At 40.7% G+C, this 16,625-nt stretch overlaps 2 protein-coding genes across 2 annotated transcripts; both read left to right on the top strand.

Moving 5' to 3' along the window:
• The first annotated feature begins 161 nt into the window (after positions 1-161).
• On the top strand, positions 162-5,783 carry tubd1 (tubulin, delta 1). Its single transcript, XM_084064786.1, has 8 exons — positions 162-475; positions 914-1,061; positions 1,841-2,057; positions 2,755-2,986; positions 3,139-3,303; positions 4,227-4,352; positions 4,893-5,076; positions 5,426-5,783. The coding sequence occupies exons 1-8, from the start codon at positions 322-324 to the stop codon at positions 5,529-5,531; spliced, it is 1,332 nt and encodes a 443-aa protein (XP_083920912.1). The 5' UTR covers positions 162-321; the 3' UTR covers positions 5,532-5,783.
• A 5,375-nt stretch (positions 5,784-11,158) lies between these two features.
• On the top strand, positions 11,159-16,538 carry LOC311050555 (tubulin delta chain-like; the record flags this gene model as incomplete). The annotated part of the gene is made up of 7 exons (XM_084064641.1): positions 11,159-11,190; positions 11,299-11,364; positions 11,853-12,069; positions 13,029-13,263; positions 13,574-13,693; positions 14,684-14,794; positions 16,522-16,538. The coding sequence occupies 7 exons, from the start codon at positions 11,159-11,161 to the stop codon at positions 16,536-16,538; spliced, it is 798 nt and encodes a 265-aa protein (XP_083920767.1).
• Between the last annotated feature and the right edge of the window lie 87 nt (positions 16,539-16,625).

The following is a 16,625-nucleotide window of genomic DNA, read 5'->3' as shown; positions in this document are numbered from 1 at the left end:
CATTGGACTGTCATAAAGAAAGGTTCAAGTGTAGATGGATGGGAATATATCACCGCCTCGCACAAGACAAGTCCCATAAGAATTGCAGAACTACATGTTTTCAAAGCGAACACAGATACCTAAAGGTCACCATTGTGTGTGTAACACGGAAGGGACAGGAAGCGCGCACAACTTCCACACGCGCGCAACAGAAATATCAAACTTGGCTTTTCTTCCAAGGCATTATGATGACTTTCTCCCCCTTCTCGCTCTCTCGTTGTTCCCCTGAGGAAAGGCGTGCATGAGTCCAACAACTGTTGTAGTTGTTGTTCGGACTGCAACATGTCCATAGTCACAGTGCAGCTGGGACAGTGTGGTAACCAGGTGGGTGAGGAGCTGTTTGGCGTCATCTGTAACGATGCAGCCGAGGCTCAGAGGAAAGGATACAGCGAAGCCTGCGTGGAGCGCTTCTTCCACCAGACAGCTCATGATGAAGGTAAAGGGACACATGACAGAACGTGGGGTGTGGATAATGTACTGTAAATCTGAGTCTGAGAGTGTACAAAATGGAACCACATGGACCCTGTGCAGTGGTTCTCACACTTTTGTAATGCAATGCATTGGACCCCCATAATAACTCTCTGACAGTTCCATGTGTACACTGTCAGAGTCACAGGCTCACAGCCCTGCAAGGGTCCATTTGGTTCCCTAACTATCAATGATTTAGCTGGGGACCCCCTCAAGGACCCTTGGACACGACTCTTGACAACCACTGCTGTTAAGGGTCCACTCAGTTAAAAATGGATACATTCATTAAAACTTTTTACACTTTTCTTTTAAAGGGTAGGTTCTTCAAACAACCGTGGACGTGCAGTATGTATCCGTGTCTGTCAAAACATACATGAGTGCATGTGTCTTCTTGTCGTTTTCCCAGATCTTGTGGCCAGGGCAGTACTAATTGACATGGAACCCAAGGTGATAAATCACAGCATGGCCAAAGCTGCCAAGTCTGGTAGGTGGAGATATGGAGATCATTCCTACTTCAGCCAGAAGCAGGGCTCTGGAAATAACTGGGCCAATGGGTAAGTGAAGCCAAGGGTGCTCACAGTCACAATCTTATTATTATATTTATTTGTAATATTTACATAATGCAGTTTTACACTTAAAAGATCTCTGCTGAATGTGATAGTATTTATTGATTATATTGATATGCTGGAGACAAATTAATGCAAACAATGTGGATTCTGCCAATGTATTAAATAAAACACCTGGTTGAAGATTGAATGCAGTTTTGTTTTAGGGCCTTATACTAGACTGTTTTAATATACTTAAATTAAGCCGTAACACACTATAGCATCATGTTCATCTGAAAACACTGCATCACACGCGCCAGCACTGATGATCAAGAGGTTGGTCAAGAGGTGTGAATCACACCTCTTGACCAACCTCTTGATCATCAGTGCTGGCGCCCCCCAGGGGAGCATCAGTTCTCTGGTGCTGTTCACCCTGTACACATGCACAGGCAGGCAACACTGCTGAGCGCTATCAAAGACATAATACAGTTTTCCTATCGTTGCTGTGATAAGTTACCTCTTATCTCCATATTTCCACCCGATAGAGACGTTATGATACAGCCATCCTGGGTGTCATGTGCGACAGCTTAGACACAGCTTTATATACAAACATGAGATTCAGAACATAAGCATATGGAGCACATATTCTAAGTGGTTCAGATGTATGAAACCTTTATGACAATAATCTTGAATTTATTTTCATTGAATTACATGTACATACTGTACAGTATGGAGTTGGACGCATTCTTTTACCAATAGCTGTAATGCTGTCCTCTCTCTTTCTCCAGGTTTTGTGTGCATGGTCCACGTCACAGAGAGGCGGTGGAGGAGCTGGTGAGACGAGAGGTGGAGCGTTGTGACAGACTGGCAGGGTTCATGGCCATGATGAGTGTAGCTGGAGGCACGGGATCCGGGGTTGGCACCTATGTCACCCAGTGTCTGCGAGAGGCGTACCCTGACTCCTTCATCATCAACCACCTCACCTGGCCCTATAGCACTGGAGAGGTATGGCGGGCTAATGCCTGATTTAAGTTGCACATCTTATTTGTGCAACTAAGAATAAATAAAACAGGCGAAAGTTTGTTTCTGTGTACACTACAGTATAATGCTACGCACATTACTTGCAGTGTAATCAATCAAATGGACGTACACATTAAAGGAAACATAAGGCCTGTGAACTTAATTAATTCAATATAGATAATTAAGAATTATGACTCCAGAAAGCTTCAGTTCATAATAACCATAAGGCAAATAATGATCATTCTTCAGATAGGAGAGTGTAGAGAGACAGGAAACCAAAGGCAGTGAGAGAGGAGAGACATGCAAGATAAGAGCGGTGTCCGATTTGAACTTGCAGCTCCAGGCACCCCTCAGCTACATCCCTTAACCCAGTGGTTACGAAGTGACACGCTGTGAGCTTGTATATCTGCTATTTTTGAATAGCCAACTCTTGCTGGGACCCCCCCCCCCCCCCCCCCTCCATATTTTGGACGTGTCCATATTTTGGACGTGTCGTCATAGGCAAACATTTTCAATAATAGTAAACATAGAAGATCTGCAAACTCACACGTGAGCATGTAGATCGGTTATTTGCACTAATCGTTGTACGACAAAGTGTATAGTCCTTAAACTGAATAAATCCCTGATCATCTCTGAAAAAGCCAAATTATACATTTATTTTCTTCTCCTGTTTTTCTTTTAGGTGATAGTTCAGAACTACAACTCTGTCCTGACGCTGTCCCACCTGTATGGACTGTCGGACGCCATTCTGGTGCATGAGAACGACACGGTGCACAGGGTTTGTGCTCAGCTGTTGAACATCAAGCACATCTCTTTTAGTGACGTTAACAGGGTTATAGCTCACCAGCTGGGCAGTGTCCTGCAGCCTGCACTCACCACCGACTCCTATGGAGCCTACAGCAGAAACCCCTTAGGTTAGAGCCACACACAAACTTCAAGCATGTAATGACAATGTTTAGCTATTTAGCCATTTCATATGGCTGTCATCTTTGTTACAATTTATATAGCGCCTTTATCCAAATCACTTTACAATTTGCGTTCATTCACACACTTACTCATCTCTCAGGTGAGTTGCTGAGTAGCCTGGTGTGTCATCCTGAATACAAGCTGCTGAGCCTGTCCACCATTCCTCAGATGGCCAGCTCCTCTCTGGCTTACAGTGTGTTCAGTTGGCCTGGCCTGCTCAAACACCTATGCCAGATGCTCATCTCCAACGCCAAGATGGAGGAAGGTAGGTTTGGTGGAAACCCGACTTAAGTTCTGTTCAACATTGAACATGTAATTTGTTACAAAAGGACATTAATTCAGTTATTTTAGATTAAATGTGACAATTCTTTGCAGAAAGAATTGAGAGCTTTAGTTAAACAGAAAGTGTAGTACTGTACTTGCTGGTTGTTGTAAAAGGAATTGAGTATGAAGTGAGCGTGATGTAAATGCTGAAATATAGTCAATACTGATCTCAAAACATGGCACATTATGTAGGACCATCAAAACAACATTGGGCCTAGTGTGCACCAGTAGGTGGTGACAGGATAGTGTGTAGACAAAATCACAACGTCCATGGTTCGAGTCCGTGTTGCATGTCCTTCACCCTCTGTATCCTGTCTGTTTATCCTATATAAATATTTCAAAATACTGCCTCAAAATATTTTTATATAAAAAGAAAAAAACATGAACTACCCACAAATACAAATTATACGAACATAAAATATACTAGAAAAGATCTGATAATAGCAAGGCTTCCATGGCAATCTCGGACATCATATGACTTATGTGGCCATCAGTATTATGATGAACTAGTATTAAATAGTTAAATATTTATCAAATTATAAAAAATATGCGTAAATATTTGAGGAGTTATGTCCTTTGCTTACTGGCAGGCAGCGTGCACAAGAAATATTGATACTGATCAGCCCACTGGTTTGTGAGATTATCCCCACACACACACACACACACGTCATGAAATGCAGGAGCTTGTACGATAGCAGCCTTTATGGAGTCATCGCTATTGAGACACACACGCACACACAGGCGCTTTTCTAGACGGCTCACCCCATAGGAGCACTTATTTAGTTGTTGCAAAACATGTTGCATTGAAGTGCTTACTGTCAATCCCTCTTGTCCACATTTTGAAGATGTTTTCCTGTGTTTCAGGTATAGACTGGCAGGTGCGTGCTCCTCCCATCCCTACTGGAGGGAGTGTGAGAGGAGCAGGCTTCAACGCCTCACTGGCCAACCTGCTCATACTGAGAGGCAAAGACGTTTACAGTGCAGACACAGGTTAGGAATCTGTCTCACTTTAGTTTTTTAAATTAAATTGTTGCACAGCTAGTGTTGAACACCAAAAATAGCAGATCTACAAGCTCAACGTGTCACACGTTGTGAGCGTGTTAGGCTATTTTAGGTACATGATATGATAAGCTACAAGTATAAATCAGGCATTACACTCACTGGATAAAAGATTGGGAGCAATATTGGGAAAATGTCTGTTATTCAATTCAATCTTTATTTCAGACCCAGGGAGATCCATATCACAATTATACAACACAACGCAATAAAATAACAGAAATAAAAATAAAATTCAAATAGCCCACATTGTTCAGTTTCTGACATACAAACAAATATTGAATCAAGCAATTAGCTTTTTTCTAAGCAGTTTTGCATGTTGTAAGTGTATTTTCTTTTGGACCGTATATGAGTGAGTATGTAAGCACTAGGAGGCGCGATAGCTATGACAGAAAATAGTTTTCAATAGCACTTATTTAATTCCATTCTAAATGTTTTGACTATTACCTAAAGAATGTGAATTAATGTACACAGGGAGCTTTCAGGATCCAGCCCTGTACACCTCCTGGCTCCCATCAGAAGATGCTTTCAGCCTGTGGAAATCCCCTATTCCCTTTAATAAGTATGAGAAGTCTGCAACCCTGGTCAGTAACAGCCAGACTCTACTCCAGCCCCTTGATAACATGGTGGGGAAGGCCTGGAATATGTTTGCCTCTAGGTGAGTTGTCCCTCATTATATGAATGAACCCAATCTCTGCAAACTGAATGCAGTTTAAACTTATTTTTTACTCAAATGTTATGTCCTTCCCTGAAATTCACAAAAGAATGTGCAAAGAGTGGTCTTTTGTGAATTTTGGCTGTAGTGATAACTTTATTATAAATGGGTGTGTGCAGGGTAAACGGTTGTTTACAACTTTCAACTTTGATACAATTTGGAATCTTCCCCAGGAATTCTAATCTATCTGTCAAAATGACAAATGCCCAAAAACCTTTTTTCCTGAAATGCTACTGTATATTACACTTAAATGTATAATTTGTCTGTATGTGTTTTTTTTACTTTGTCCCAGGGCCTACATCCATCAGTACACAAAGTTTGGGATCTCTGAGGAGGACTTCTTGGACAGTTTTGCATCTCTAGAACAAGTTATCTCCAGCTACAGACAGCTTTCCTAGCTTTGAACATGCATCTTTGGTTGTGCTTGTGGACTTGGGAGATGAAGTTAACAGATAAATATCTGAGCATAATTTATGTAAATAAATGGATACAGTACATCTTTATTCATTTTTTTAACTATCATAACTCAGTCTTAATAATAATGTCATTTACTTGACATTACTCTCAGTGAGCTGCCAGAGTATTAAATTGCTGACAAGGTAGTGAAGGTACAGGTGTGTTCCTGTGGTTAATGTGATGACCTAAGCGTCTTCCTTCAAGTGTCTGTCCAGTAGCTTTTCATTGCGGCCCAACCGAAGCCAGAGTTTAGGGTCCTAGACCTAGGACCCTAAAACTAGGTCTAGGACCCTAGACCTAGGACGTAATTCTGCATAATGAGTACTTACGTACATTTTTGATACCAATACTTTTGTACCCAAGTAAATTTAGACTTCTGGACTTTTACTTGTAACAGCTTTGCTCCTCTGTCTTGCACGAAGTATGAAGACGCTAAACAAGGAAACACGGGACAGTGTTTGTTCCTTCCATCCCATAGCCCAGAGGGATCAGTTTGGTTTGGTTCTGGCCGCTGAGCAAACATTACTGAACAAATACAATACAATAAATGAATGAGTATATAAGACATTTATGTGAAGCATAATTGTACATATGTCTTTTATATTATTTAGGTTGATATCAAAGAATGTTTGCATCCCCTTTCAGTCACGTGGTTATGACGTCAAACTTTCGATCGAGTTTGTTCAACTTTCGAGACACAAGAGAAGCACGGAGAAAGGTTAACCACGGTAAGAAATATATAAAAATGATCGAGTGTTTTAGAATCATTGTATATGCAGTTTTGGGTAACGTTACTTTTAAAAGTAACTTGTTACAGGACTACCGCCATTGAAAAGTATTCTGTTACGTTACTGCGTGTTACACCATAAGTGGTGACCCGTTGAATACAGAGCCGAATAGAATGATAACGTAATCACCACCGCCTGCTGGCCCGGTCACCATTTTCTGCGTAACATCAGTGCAAGTCTCTGTGGCGTTGACAGAGACAAGCAAGTTCATTCATTGATCAGGAAACCTCAAATGTGTCGGATGGATTTTCCTTTTAATTTCTGGCAAGAAATTAGGTCTTAAATGTAACTAAGTAACGCCATTATTTTGGAAAAGGTAACTAGTAACCGATTACTCTACTGCAAATTTAACACCGTTAGGTTACTCGTTACCCCAAAAAGTATTCCGTTACAGTATACAGCGTTAATTTTAACACCGATGCCACTGTAAATTTTAACGCCGTTACCCCCAACACTGGTTACCGTATATGTTAAAACCAACCCCTATTTTACAAACCAAACTTTTCAGACGCACTAATTCATGTCACTCCATAACACCTAAGAGTTATGAACTGGCCACAATGTCGATATTTCTATGTGTAACACAGTGTATTAGTCCATGAGCCAGAGCCCCAAAATTGAGCAATGATTATCGAAAGAGTGGGCAAAACCAAACCTATATTAAATTGTTCATAGGGTCAATACAAGTAAATAAATATATGATAACCTCTCCACAGGAGTAGCTTTTTCATGGTTATCACACATTCTGGTATTTTCCCCATACGTACATGACAGGTGAAAAAATGACAAAATTTAAAAAAGACTTATCATAATGAAACTTCCTGAGTTGAAATTGTATATTTAAATATGCAAATTAGGCATTTAGTCCATGAGCCAGAGCCACAAAATTGAGCCAGATATTGAATATTCCCTCGTTAAAAACCTTTGACTCCAACATCTTAACAAAATGAAATAAGAATGTTGACTCTGGCTTTGTCCAATGTTCAATGTTCCAATGATGATTCTGGAAAGTTATGCAAATTCGGGCATATTTTCCTAATGCCTAATTTGCATTTGTTTTTAAAGGTGGGAGAAAAAAAGGTAGTGAAAACTGAGATTGTATTGTTTTATATGATTGTTGCAGTCTATGTACATGCTTAGAAGAAAATAGCTAATTAAAGTAAAAAACAAATAAAGTTTTTTGGCCTGTCTCAGGGTTCTTATACTAATATATCTATGTTTGTCATCACAGGTGGTGTATTGCACTTCTCCTGCCCTCATGGAGTAGTTTACTATGTAAACCTTGTTTTGGGCCGAATCTGCCAGGGACCACGTTGACGGCTTACTGGGTTTCAGGACATTTTCAACATGCTTCATATCTGATGTGTTTGGACAAGTTGCCAGACACATGAAGAATTGTAGCTGTCAAATGTTCTTCCAGCCAGATGACGGCCGATTATATCCATTGATGGCAGGGAATGTGAAGCGTGCTGAAGAAAAAACCCTCAAAGTACAACTGCTATGGGTCAACAATCTGCACCAAAGGTACCCCCTAGGACCACCACCAAAGGACAGCGATCCCTTTACAACAGTCCACCCCATTACGCAAACAAGTCACAGGAATGCCTTGTATGACCGGTTCCTCCAGAGGAACCAGAAGAGAAATTGAGGAGCTTGAACGTGTGCCCTGAGCTAAGGTCCAAAGTTAACTCTTCAGTAGCAGAACAATTAAATCGGCAAATTGCATCTTCAAGGTACTCTTTTTGTGAAATAAAGGAGCCACATTTCAAGAATCATGATGGAAATGCACAAATGCAAAATGAATGAGTCATTCATTGAGAAAATGAGAAGAAAGACCCTCTAGCCCCTTACTGTGGGGCAGCATGGCACAATAACCTGCAAGACTGAAGGTTGGTATGGCATTTTCAAAGATACATCAGTAGGGTGTTAAGTAATTTGAATCAATTTGAATAATTTAAATCAAGTCTATATATTTTTTTAATAGCAGATCTACAGTGATGCGTCATGAGCTTGTAGATGCGGAAAAGGATGCGTGGTGCCTGCTGTTGCGTGGATGGAGTCCAGAGTAGACCATTGGGTCCTAGACCACTTAATCGTTTCATCCTTCTTGGAGGACACACACAGGCTCCAATAAGGATGTGGTTATCGTAGACTTCAGAACAAAAAGGGAGGCACGCACATCTCCGTAAAAATTTGCAGGTGCTGGACTCACAAATACACACCATAGAAAGAAGAGGAAGACCCGAAGGGGTTGAAAAGTTGTGTGCTGTGAGCCTTAAATAGAATTGTGGTCGCTGGAGCGTCAACAGTTATCGTAGATTGACTCCTAGTCTGAAGACATTGGCCAAGCTTGCCTCCTGGTTATTCAGTACGGTCTGAGTCGGGCTGCATCGACCAGGCGAGTTCAGATCGGGTGGGAACTGCAAAACATAGGGCTAGAATAGGGCTGTGCCGGAGAACTGGGTGTGCGCCCGCATCCATCTTAACACTTCTTCAGAGATGTTTTTGTGTGGTCCTATGAGGTATGGAGTAAGAAAGGGTTCTGCAGGTCTGCAGTTGGCAAAAAAAAGCCATAGATTGAAATGACTACAGCGGGATACACCCAACCGGAGGACTTCAGCCTTGTCCAACAGTCCATTCTTTTCCCCCGCAGACAAAATGTCCCCACATGTGTATGCCACTTGACTTCCCTGGTCTTAAAGAACGAGCTTTCTTGGACTTTATTTGCTCTGTTACTTAAGTAGCAGTTATTACAGTGACAGACATACAGTATCATTTATGGAGGGCACATGCCCGTCTAGGGTTAAGCTCAGTCTGACTGGAAGTTTATGAGAGAGAGACTTTGACCGTTTAGGATATAGGAGAGTTGCTGATTGAAGATAAAAAATAATGTTACTTTTAATAGTTATAAATAAAAAGGCATTATTCAATAAATTAGTTGTGCCTGTATGTAGTTTGAACAATACCATACTGTATGTTTGAGACCACTGAACGTGGTGCAAGTGTAGCTAATCAAATGGGCCGGGGTGTGTTGCACTTACAGTACAGTCGCACGAACCGATTTGCAATCATAATGCACTGTGAGCTTCCTTCATTTTAATTTAGCCTTATGCACCATTGCTTTGGGTCTATCTACAATATATGCAAAATATTCAAAACCAGATCATTCCTTGGCATGGTTGTATTATTACAACGTTATCAAATTTGACACTAGTTTAATCTTTGAATTGTTCCCTCTCCTGCTCTCTCCTCCTCTGTCACTCCTCTCCTTTCATCTCCTCTCTTCCTGTCCTCTCCTCTCCCTTCAATTTTTTTATTTTTTATTTTCTTTTTTGTCTGTATTGTTAAATTTTTGCATAATTGCCAAAACCCAATGTCAAAATAAACCGCATCCGTCCTGTAAATTGCGGTTTCCTTGAATTACTAGTTATTAGAATGAAACTGTGGTACTGCTGAAGTTTAGGTTAAAAGGTACATTTTGGTAATACCTTTTTAATTTGAATAGATCTGGTAAGATGTGTGAGGAATGAGACATGAGTGACAAATATAAAAAATCCCCTTGATTCTGAGTTATTACTGTAGCAATGACAAAGATAAATTCAAAATATTTGTTATACGCTTTTATTAAAGGATTCATTTTACAGGACAGATAGTATTGACAGAAATCAAGTATGGATTGTGGAAAATGGAGTGCTGCTCCTCTTGTGGCAGACCAGCGTAGATGTTTGCTGAGGGAAAGCCCAGAACTTCAGACAGCTTTAGAGACTGTTGTTGCCGGGATATTTTTATCAGCCAACACCAGTCTGATAAGCTAGCTGACAGGACGGGAGAGCAGAGTCCTCCAGATGCACACTTCATATCTCTTTCTTTTTAAAGAGATATGTACGTATACAGTATGTACACACACACACATTGTTTAGCCACAGTTGTATTATACGTGCACGTGACAATAAAAATCTTAAACTTATAGGGCTAGGAATTTTTAAACATCACCACTGAGGCTGTGAAAATGTATTTTATCCATTAAATTGCTGTGTCTGCTGCATCACAGAATGAAAATCTGTTAGATAATGACAAATACTATGAATGATATCCCTATGGCATGTGGCGTTTACTAATTATTGTACTCTTATCAGTTAAAAACCTTGGACCTATGAAACACTTTCAAAATGCATCGCATACAGTAGGCCATTTTAATTAATTCCAGACAAGTTTAGAAGAGGAGATACAAGGTTTTTTCTTGACAATGATTCTTGGCTGAGTCTGCATTGTTCTTACCGCTGGTGTGCCTTCACCGGCATGATGCAGCTTGTTCCTTTGTGCCTCCAGGTACTGACTGAAGGGCTTCTGGAGAGATGGTCCTATCCTGGGCACAGACCTGACACCACATCCCCAGGGACATCCGCACAAAGAGAGAGACACACACACACACACACACACACACACACACAGACAAAGAGAGGGAATGTTAGTTCACTTACTTTTAAAAGTCTTCCTGTGATAAAGGGCAGAGAGAGAAGTCTTAAGACCCCAAATCCTTAGTTCCTGTCAGAGAAAACTCAAAGAACACTGCCGGTGCTCCTTCAAAGTCCTCTGGGCACACAGTAACATCAACACCAGCTAGGCTCCCTGTTACAGTAGGCCTCTATCTCTCCCACTCTGCCTTGTGAGAAGTAAGGCAGAAGAGTGGACTGAAGCAGAACCTCCACAGCTTTGCCTTTATACCCCTCAGGTCTCTATAGGAGCCTGTGTCAGCCTCTTCAACCAGGAAGTGAGTCGACATGATGTCATTGCCTTTACCACCATTGCTGCCGTATGAGTGGAAAGCTATCCAATCAGGGCGGGTTCATGCCTCATAAGGACATCTGAAAACACTGCAATAGGTGAACATCAACCTCTTGACCAACCTCTTGATCATCAGTGCTGGCGCCCCCCAGGGGAGCATCAGTTCTCTGGTGCTGTTCACCCTGTACACATGCACAGGCAGGCAACACTGCTGAGCGCTATCAAAGACATAATACAGTTTTCCTATCATTGCCGTCGGGCAGAAACCTCTTATCTCCATATTTTAACTTGTATTTTCGTAAATTAACGCCCTACTTGGTCACACTGCAGCATCACTCAACAGTAGCAGATCCACAAGCTCGTTTTGAGCTTGGCGATCTGCTACTTTTGCTTTCTTTGAATTTGAATCCTGAAAAGTAGCAGTTTTCGACGTAATGAGGTTTCCACCCGTGAGAGACGTTATGATAAGCCATCCTGGGTTTCATGTGCGACAGCTTAGACACAGCTTTATATACAAACATGAGATTCAGAACATAAGCATATGGAGCACATATTCTAAGTGGTTCAGATGTAAGAAACCTTTATGACAATAAACTCATTGAATTAAATGTACATGTACATACTGTACAGTATGGAGTTGGACGCATTCTTTTACCAATCGCTGTAATGCTGTCCTCTCTCTTTCTCCAGGTTTTGTGTGCATGGTCCACGTCACAGAGAGGCGGTGGAGGAGCTGGTGAGACGAGAGGTGGAGCGTTGTGACAGACTGGCAGGGTTCATGGCCATGATGAGTGTAGCTGGAGGCACGGGATCCGGGGTTGGCACCTATGTCACCCAGTGTCTGCGAGAGGCGTACCCTGACTCCTTCATCATCAACCACCTCACCTGGCCCTATAGCACTGGAGAGGTATGGCAGGCTAATGCCTGATTTAAGTTGCACATCTTATTTGTACAACTAAGAATGAATAGGCGTTTCTGTTGTTTCTGTACTCTGTACAGTATTTTGCCAAGCAAATACTTGCAGTGTAAATCTAATCAAAAACGTATTTCACATTTCACACGTTAAAGACCTTAAAAAGATAAAATGAATTAAATAAATAATAAATCAAGCTGACTCCAGAGAGCTTTAGTTCATGATAACCATAAGGAAAATAATGAATTAATGTTTTAACGTTTTACCCTGTTCCTCAGTCTGATATTTTTATGCTTCATTCTTCAGATAGGAGAGTGTAGAGAGACAGGAAGCCAAGGGCAGAGAGAGAGGAGAGACATGCAAGATAAGACGGGTGTCGGATTTGAACTTGACTCCTTGCAGCTCATACTGTACACTAACTGGCTGAGTCACCACGAACCCCTCAGCTACATCCCATTTAACCACTTTGAACCTAGCATCCCTATTTTGGACGTGTCATTATAGCAGTGTTTATCAAACTTTTTCGTGTCAAGGACACCCAAATTGATGTATTTGGCCACGGACCCCCTTCTGAAAATGTTTTGTGAAAAGATTTTCCCAACCATTTTCAAGATTTAAAAAAAAAAATCTAAAATAGCAGATGCACAAGCATCCAAAAATGATTGTGATGCTATATTAACATGTTTTGCTGGGGACCCCCTGGGACCCCACTATGAGAACCACTGCATTATAGGCAAACATTTTCAATTATAGAAAAAAACTCTGTAGATCTGCTAATTCACAATGCATTGCGACGATGCAACATGTGAGCTTGTAGATCGGTTACTTGCGTTCTTCGTTGTACGACAAAGAGTATATACTGTAGGCCTCGACTGAATCAACTGAATCAATCCCTGATCATCTCTGAAAAAGTCAAATGATAAAATTGTTTTCTTCTCCTGTTTTTCTTTTAGGTGATAGTTCAGAACTTCAATTCTGTCCTGACGCTGTCCCACCTATATGGACTGGCGCACGCCATTCTGGTGCATGAGAACGACACGGTGCACAGGATCTGTGCTCAGCTGTTGAACATCAAGCACATCTCTTTTAGTGACGTTAACAGGGTTATAGCTCATCATCAGCTGGGCAGTGTCCTGCAGCCTGCACTCACCACCAACTCCTATGGAGCCTACAGCAGAAACCCCTTAGGTTAGAGCCACACACACACACACACACACACACACACACACACACACACACACACACACACACACACACACACACACACACACACACACACACACACACACACACACACACACACACACACACACACACACACGAGTCAAGAAATGCAGGAACTCGTACGATAGCAGCCTTTATGGTGTCATCGCTATTGACACACACAGGTGCTTTTCTAGACGGAGCACTTATATAATTGTTGCAAAACATGTTGCATTTAAGTGCTTACTGTCAATCCCTCTTGTCCACATTTTGAAGATGTTTTCCTGTGTTTCAGACTGGCAGGTGCGTGCTCCTCCCATCCCTACTGGAGGGAGTGTGAGAGGAGCAGGCTTCAACGCCTCACTGGCCAACCTGCTCATACTGAGAGGCAAAGACGTTTACAGTGCAGACACAGGTCAGGAATCTGTCTCACTTAAGTCTTTTTATACTTTGTTTTTATACTGATATGATTTATTTGATTTGCACAACAGTTTTTGTATACATATTATGCGAGAACCTCACCGTTTACATTACATATAATCTGAGTTATTTCATGTTAAAAACAATTCAATTTACATATTAGGCTTCTTTTGTAGGTAGGTAGGGAGGATGTGGTAGCTACTAGCTGTAAATGGAAATGTCATAGTGAAACTCCTTTATATTTTATGGCAAACTGCCCCCTGTTGGTGGTACATAGTGGGACATGTAATTGATTCGCCTGCCTGGTTGGGTAAGAATGAATGCTGGAATTTGGCTGGAAGTACTGAGGTAGGTACTAGCCCACACAATATTACAGTAGGTTAGGTAAGGATATACTAGGCTGTAATATAGGGTTTTTAAACAGGCTCTATTTAGAAATGGGCAGATTTTTCTGATAATCCCCACTGACTTCGAAACTTTTTTGTTACCTGGTCATTGTGTTCTTTCCAGAGGTATTTTTCATCAACCATTATTCCCAAAAATGTGGTGGAGGCGACTCTACTTATTTCAGTACCCTCAATACTGTGCTTAGCTTCCTCTGGTCTGGGTTGATTTTTTTCCTATCAGAAAATATAATAAATGTCGTTTTTTTTTTAATGTTTCTTCCTTGATTTGCTTCATTTATTTGGTGTTGCACACCAGAAATAGCAGATCTACAAGCTTGTTCGATCGGCTATTTTTTGTACAAGTATTATTAAGTAATATTGGGAAAATGACTAAGTTATTGAATCAAGCAATTGGCCTTTGTTCAGTTTTGCATGTTAAGTGTATTTTATTTTGTACTGTGTATGAGTATGTAAGTAAGCACCGGGTGGCGCTATAGGTATGACAGAAAATAGTTATCAATAACATTTATTTAATTCCATTCTAAATTGTTTCAGTATTTTCTGACTATTATCTAAAGAATATGAATTCATGTACACAGGGAGCTTTCAGGATCCAGCCCTATACACCTCCTGGCTCTCATCAGAAGAAGCTTTCAGCCTGTGGAAATTCCCTATTCCTTTTAATAAAGTACGAGAAGTCTGCAACCCTGGTCAGTACCAGCCAGGACCAAAAATGCCCCAAAACCCCTTCTTTCCTGAAATGCTACTGTATATATTACACTTAAATTTCTTATTTTTTCCTGTGTATTTTAAAAAAATGTCTTTGTCCTAGGGCCTACATCAATTAGTACACCAAGTTTGGGATCTCTGAGCAGGACTTCTTGGACAGTTTTGCATCTCTAGAACAAGTTATCTCCAGCTACAGGCAGCTTTCCTTGCTTTGAAAAACAAAACATGCACCTTTTGGTTGTGCTTGTGGACTTGGGATATCTATGAGCATAATTTATGTAAATAAATGGATACAGTACATCTTTTCCCGTTTCTTTTAAGTATCATAACTCAAAGTCGTAATAATAGTATCATTTACAATTGCAATTACTCAAGTGACCTGCCAGAGAATTAAATTGCTGACACGGTACAGGTGTTTTCCTGTGGTTAATGTGATGACCTAAGCGTCTTCCTTCAGGTGTCTGTCTAGTAGCTTTCCATTACAGCCCAACCGAAGCCAGTTTTGGGTCCGATACCGATTTGAGTCCTAGACCTCAGATCACATATGTTTTGAACAATATTTTGTCAAGAAGTGCAATTTGAATGAAAATATTTAAATTAATATTTATCAAATTTGTTTTAGAACATTTAGTATATATGCAAAACATGACTTTAACCACTCACAATGTTTTTTCAAAATAGCCGATCTATCTCACGTATTGTGAACTCATAGCTATTTTTCAAAATGTATGAAACATTTCTCCTTATCACATGCCCAAAATAGGGACGCCAAGTTGAAAGTGTTTAAAAATTAGGACACATTAAATGCTTAATTGCAATACCCATGCTGTCAAGAAAGTCAAAATAATGGCTCATTATCGGTCTGGCATTGAGCAGTTTCTTCTATGCCGAGGTTACAGCTGCATCGGCCCTGTAAAGTTTCCTTGAATTATTAGTAATTAGAATAAAACTGTGGTACCGCTGAAGTTTAGGTTTAAAGTCTTATGGTTTAAAGCTATATTTTGGTAATACATTTCATTTGAATAGATCTGGTAAGATATGTGTGGAATGACACATGAGTGACATAATAAATCCCCTTGATTCTTTTCCAAGTATTGCAAAGACAAATTATTTTTTTGTTATATGCTTTTATTAAAGGATTAATTTTACAGGACAAATATTGACAAAAATCAAGTATGGTGAAAGGATCTTCGTACCACATTATGTGGATTGTGGAAAATGGAGTGCTGCTCCTCTTGGGGCAGACCAGCGTAGATGTTTGCTGAGGGAAGGCCCAGAACTTCAGCCAGCTTACAGACTGTTGTTGCCGGGATATTTTTAACAGCCAACACCAGTCTGATAAGCTAGCTGACAGGACGGGAGAGGAGCGATGGACCAGACCCACAAACTACGGCAAGTCTTGAGTATGCGTCGTCCAAATACACAATCTAGCTACTACAGTATGTTTCAATTGGTAGGGGGTGTCACAGGAAGAGAGGCAGACATCCCAGATACTCAGTACATCTGCTGAATGAGCACAGCGCAGGTACAGAAAACACATTCCACTAATATAAAAAACAACCCTGTAATCACATGTCTGATTGCATTTATACACTTCAAACCTTTTTTTTTCCACAAGGTGAGTTTGTTTGAGAAAATAAAATACTATTATAGTAATGACAATCCATCCACAAAATGGTAGTTCTACAACTGTTGACTTACCTCACAGATGACATGGTCTTCTAAGAGAATATCATGCATTCTCTTGGATGTTTACAAAATTGAAAAACTAAAACGTTTCTATAACAGCTGCAATGAAGCTGTCCGTGACGA

This window comes from Gymnoscopelus microlampas (genome assembly GCF_963454915.1).
Source record: "Gymnoscopelus microlampas genome assembly, chromosome: 8".
NCBI classification, from domain to species: Eukaryota; Metazoa; Chordata; class Actinopteri; order Myctophiformes; family Myctophidae; genus Gymnoscopelus; species Gymnoscopelus microlampas.
Note: the sequence above shows the minus strand (reverse complement) of the source record. Positions and strands in the feature narration are given on the sequence as shown.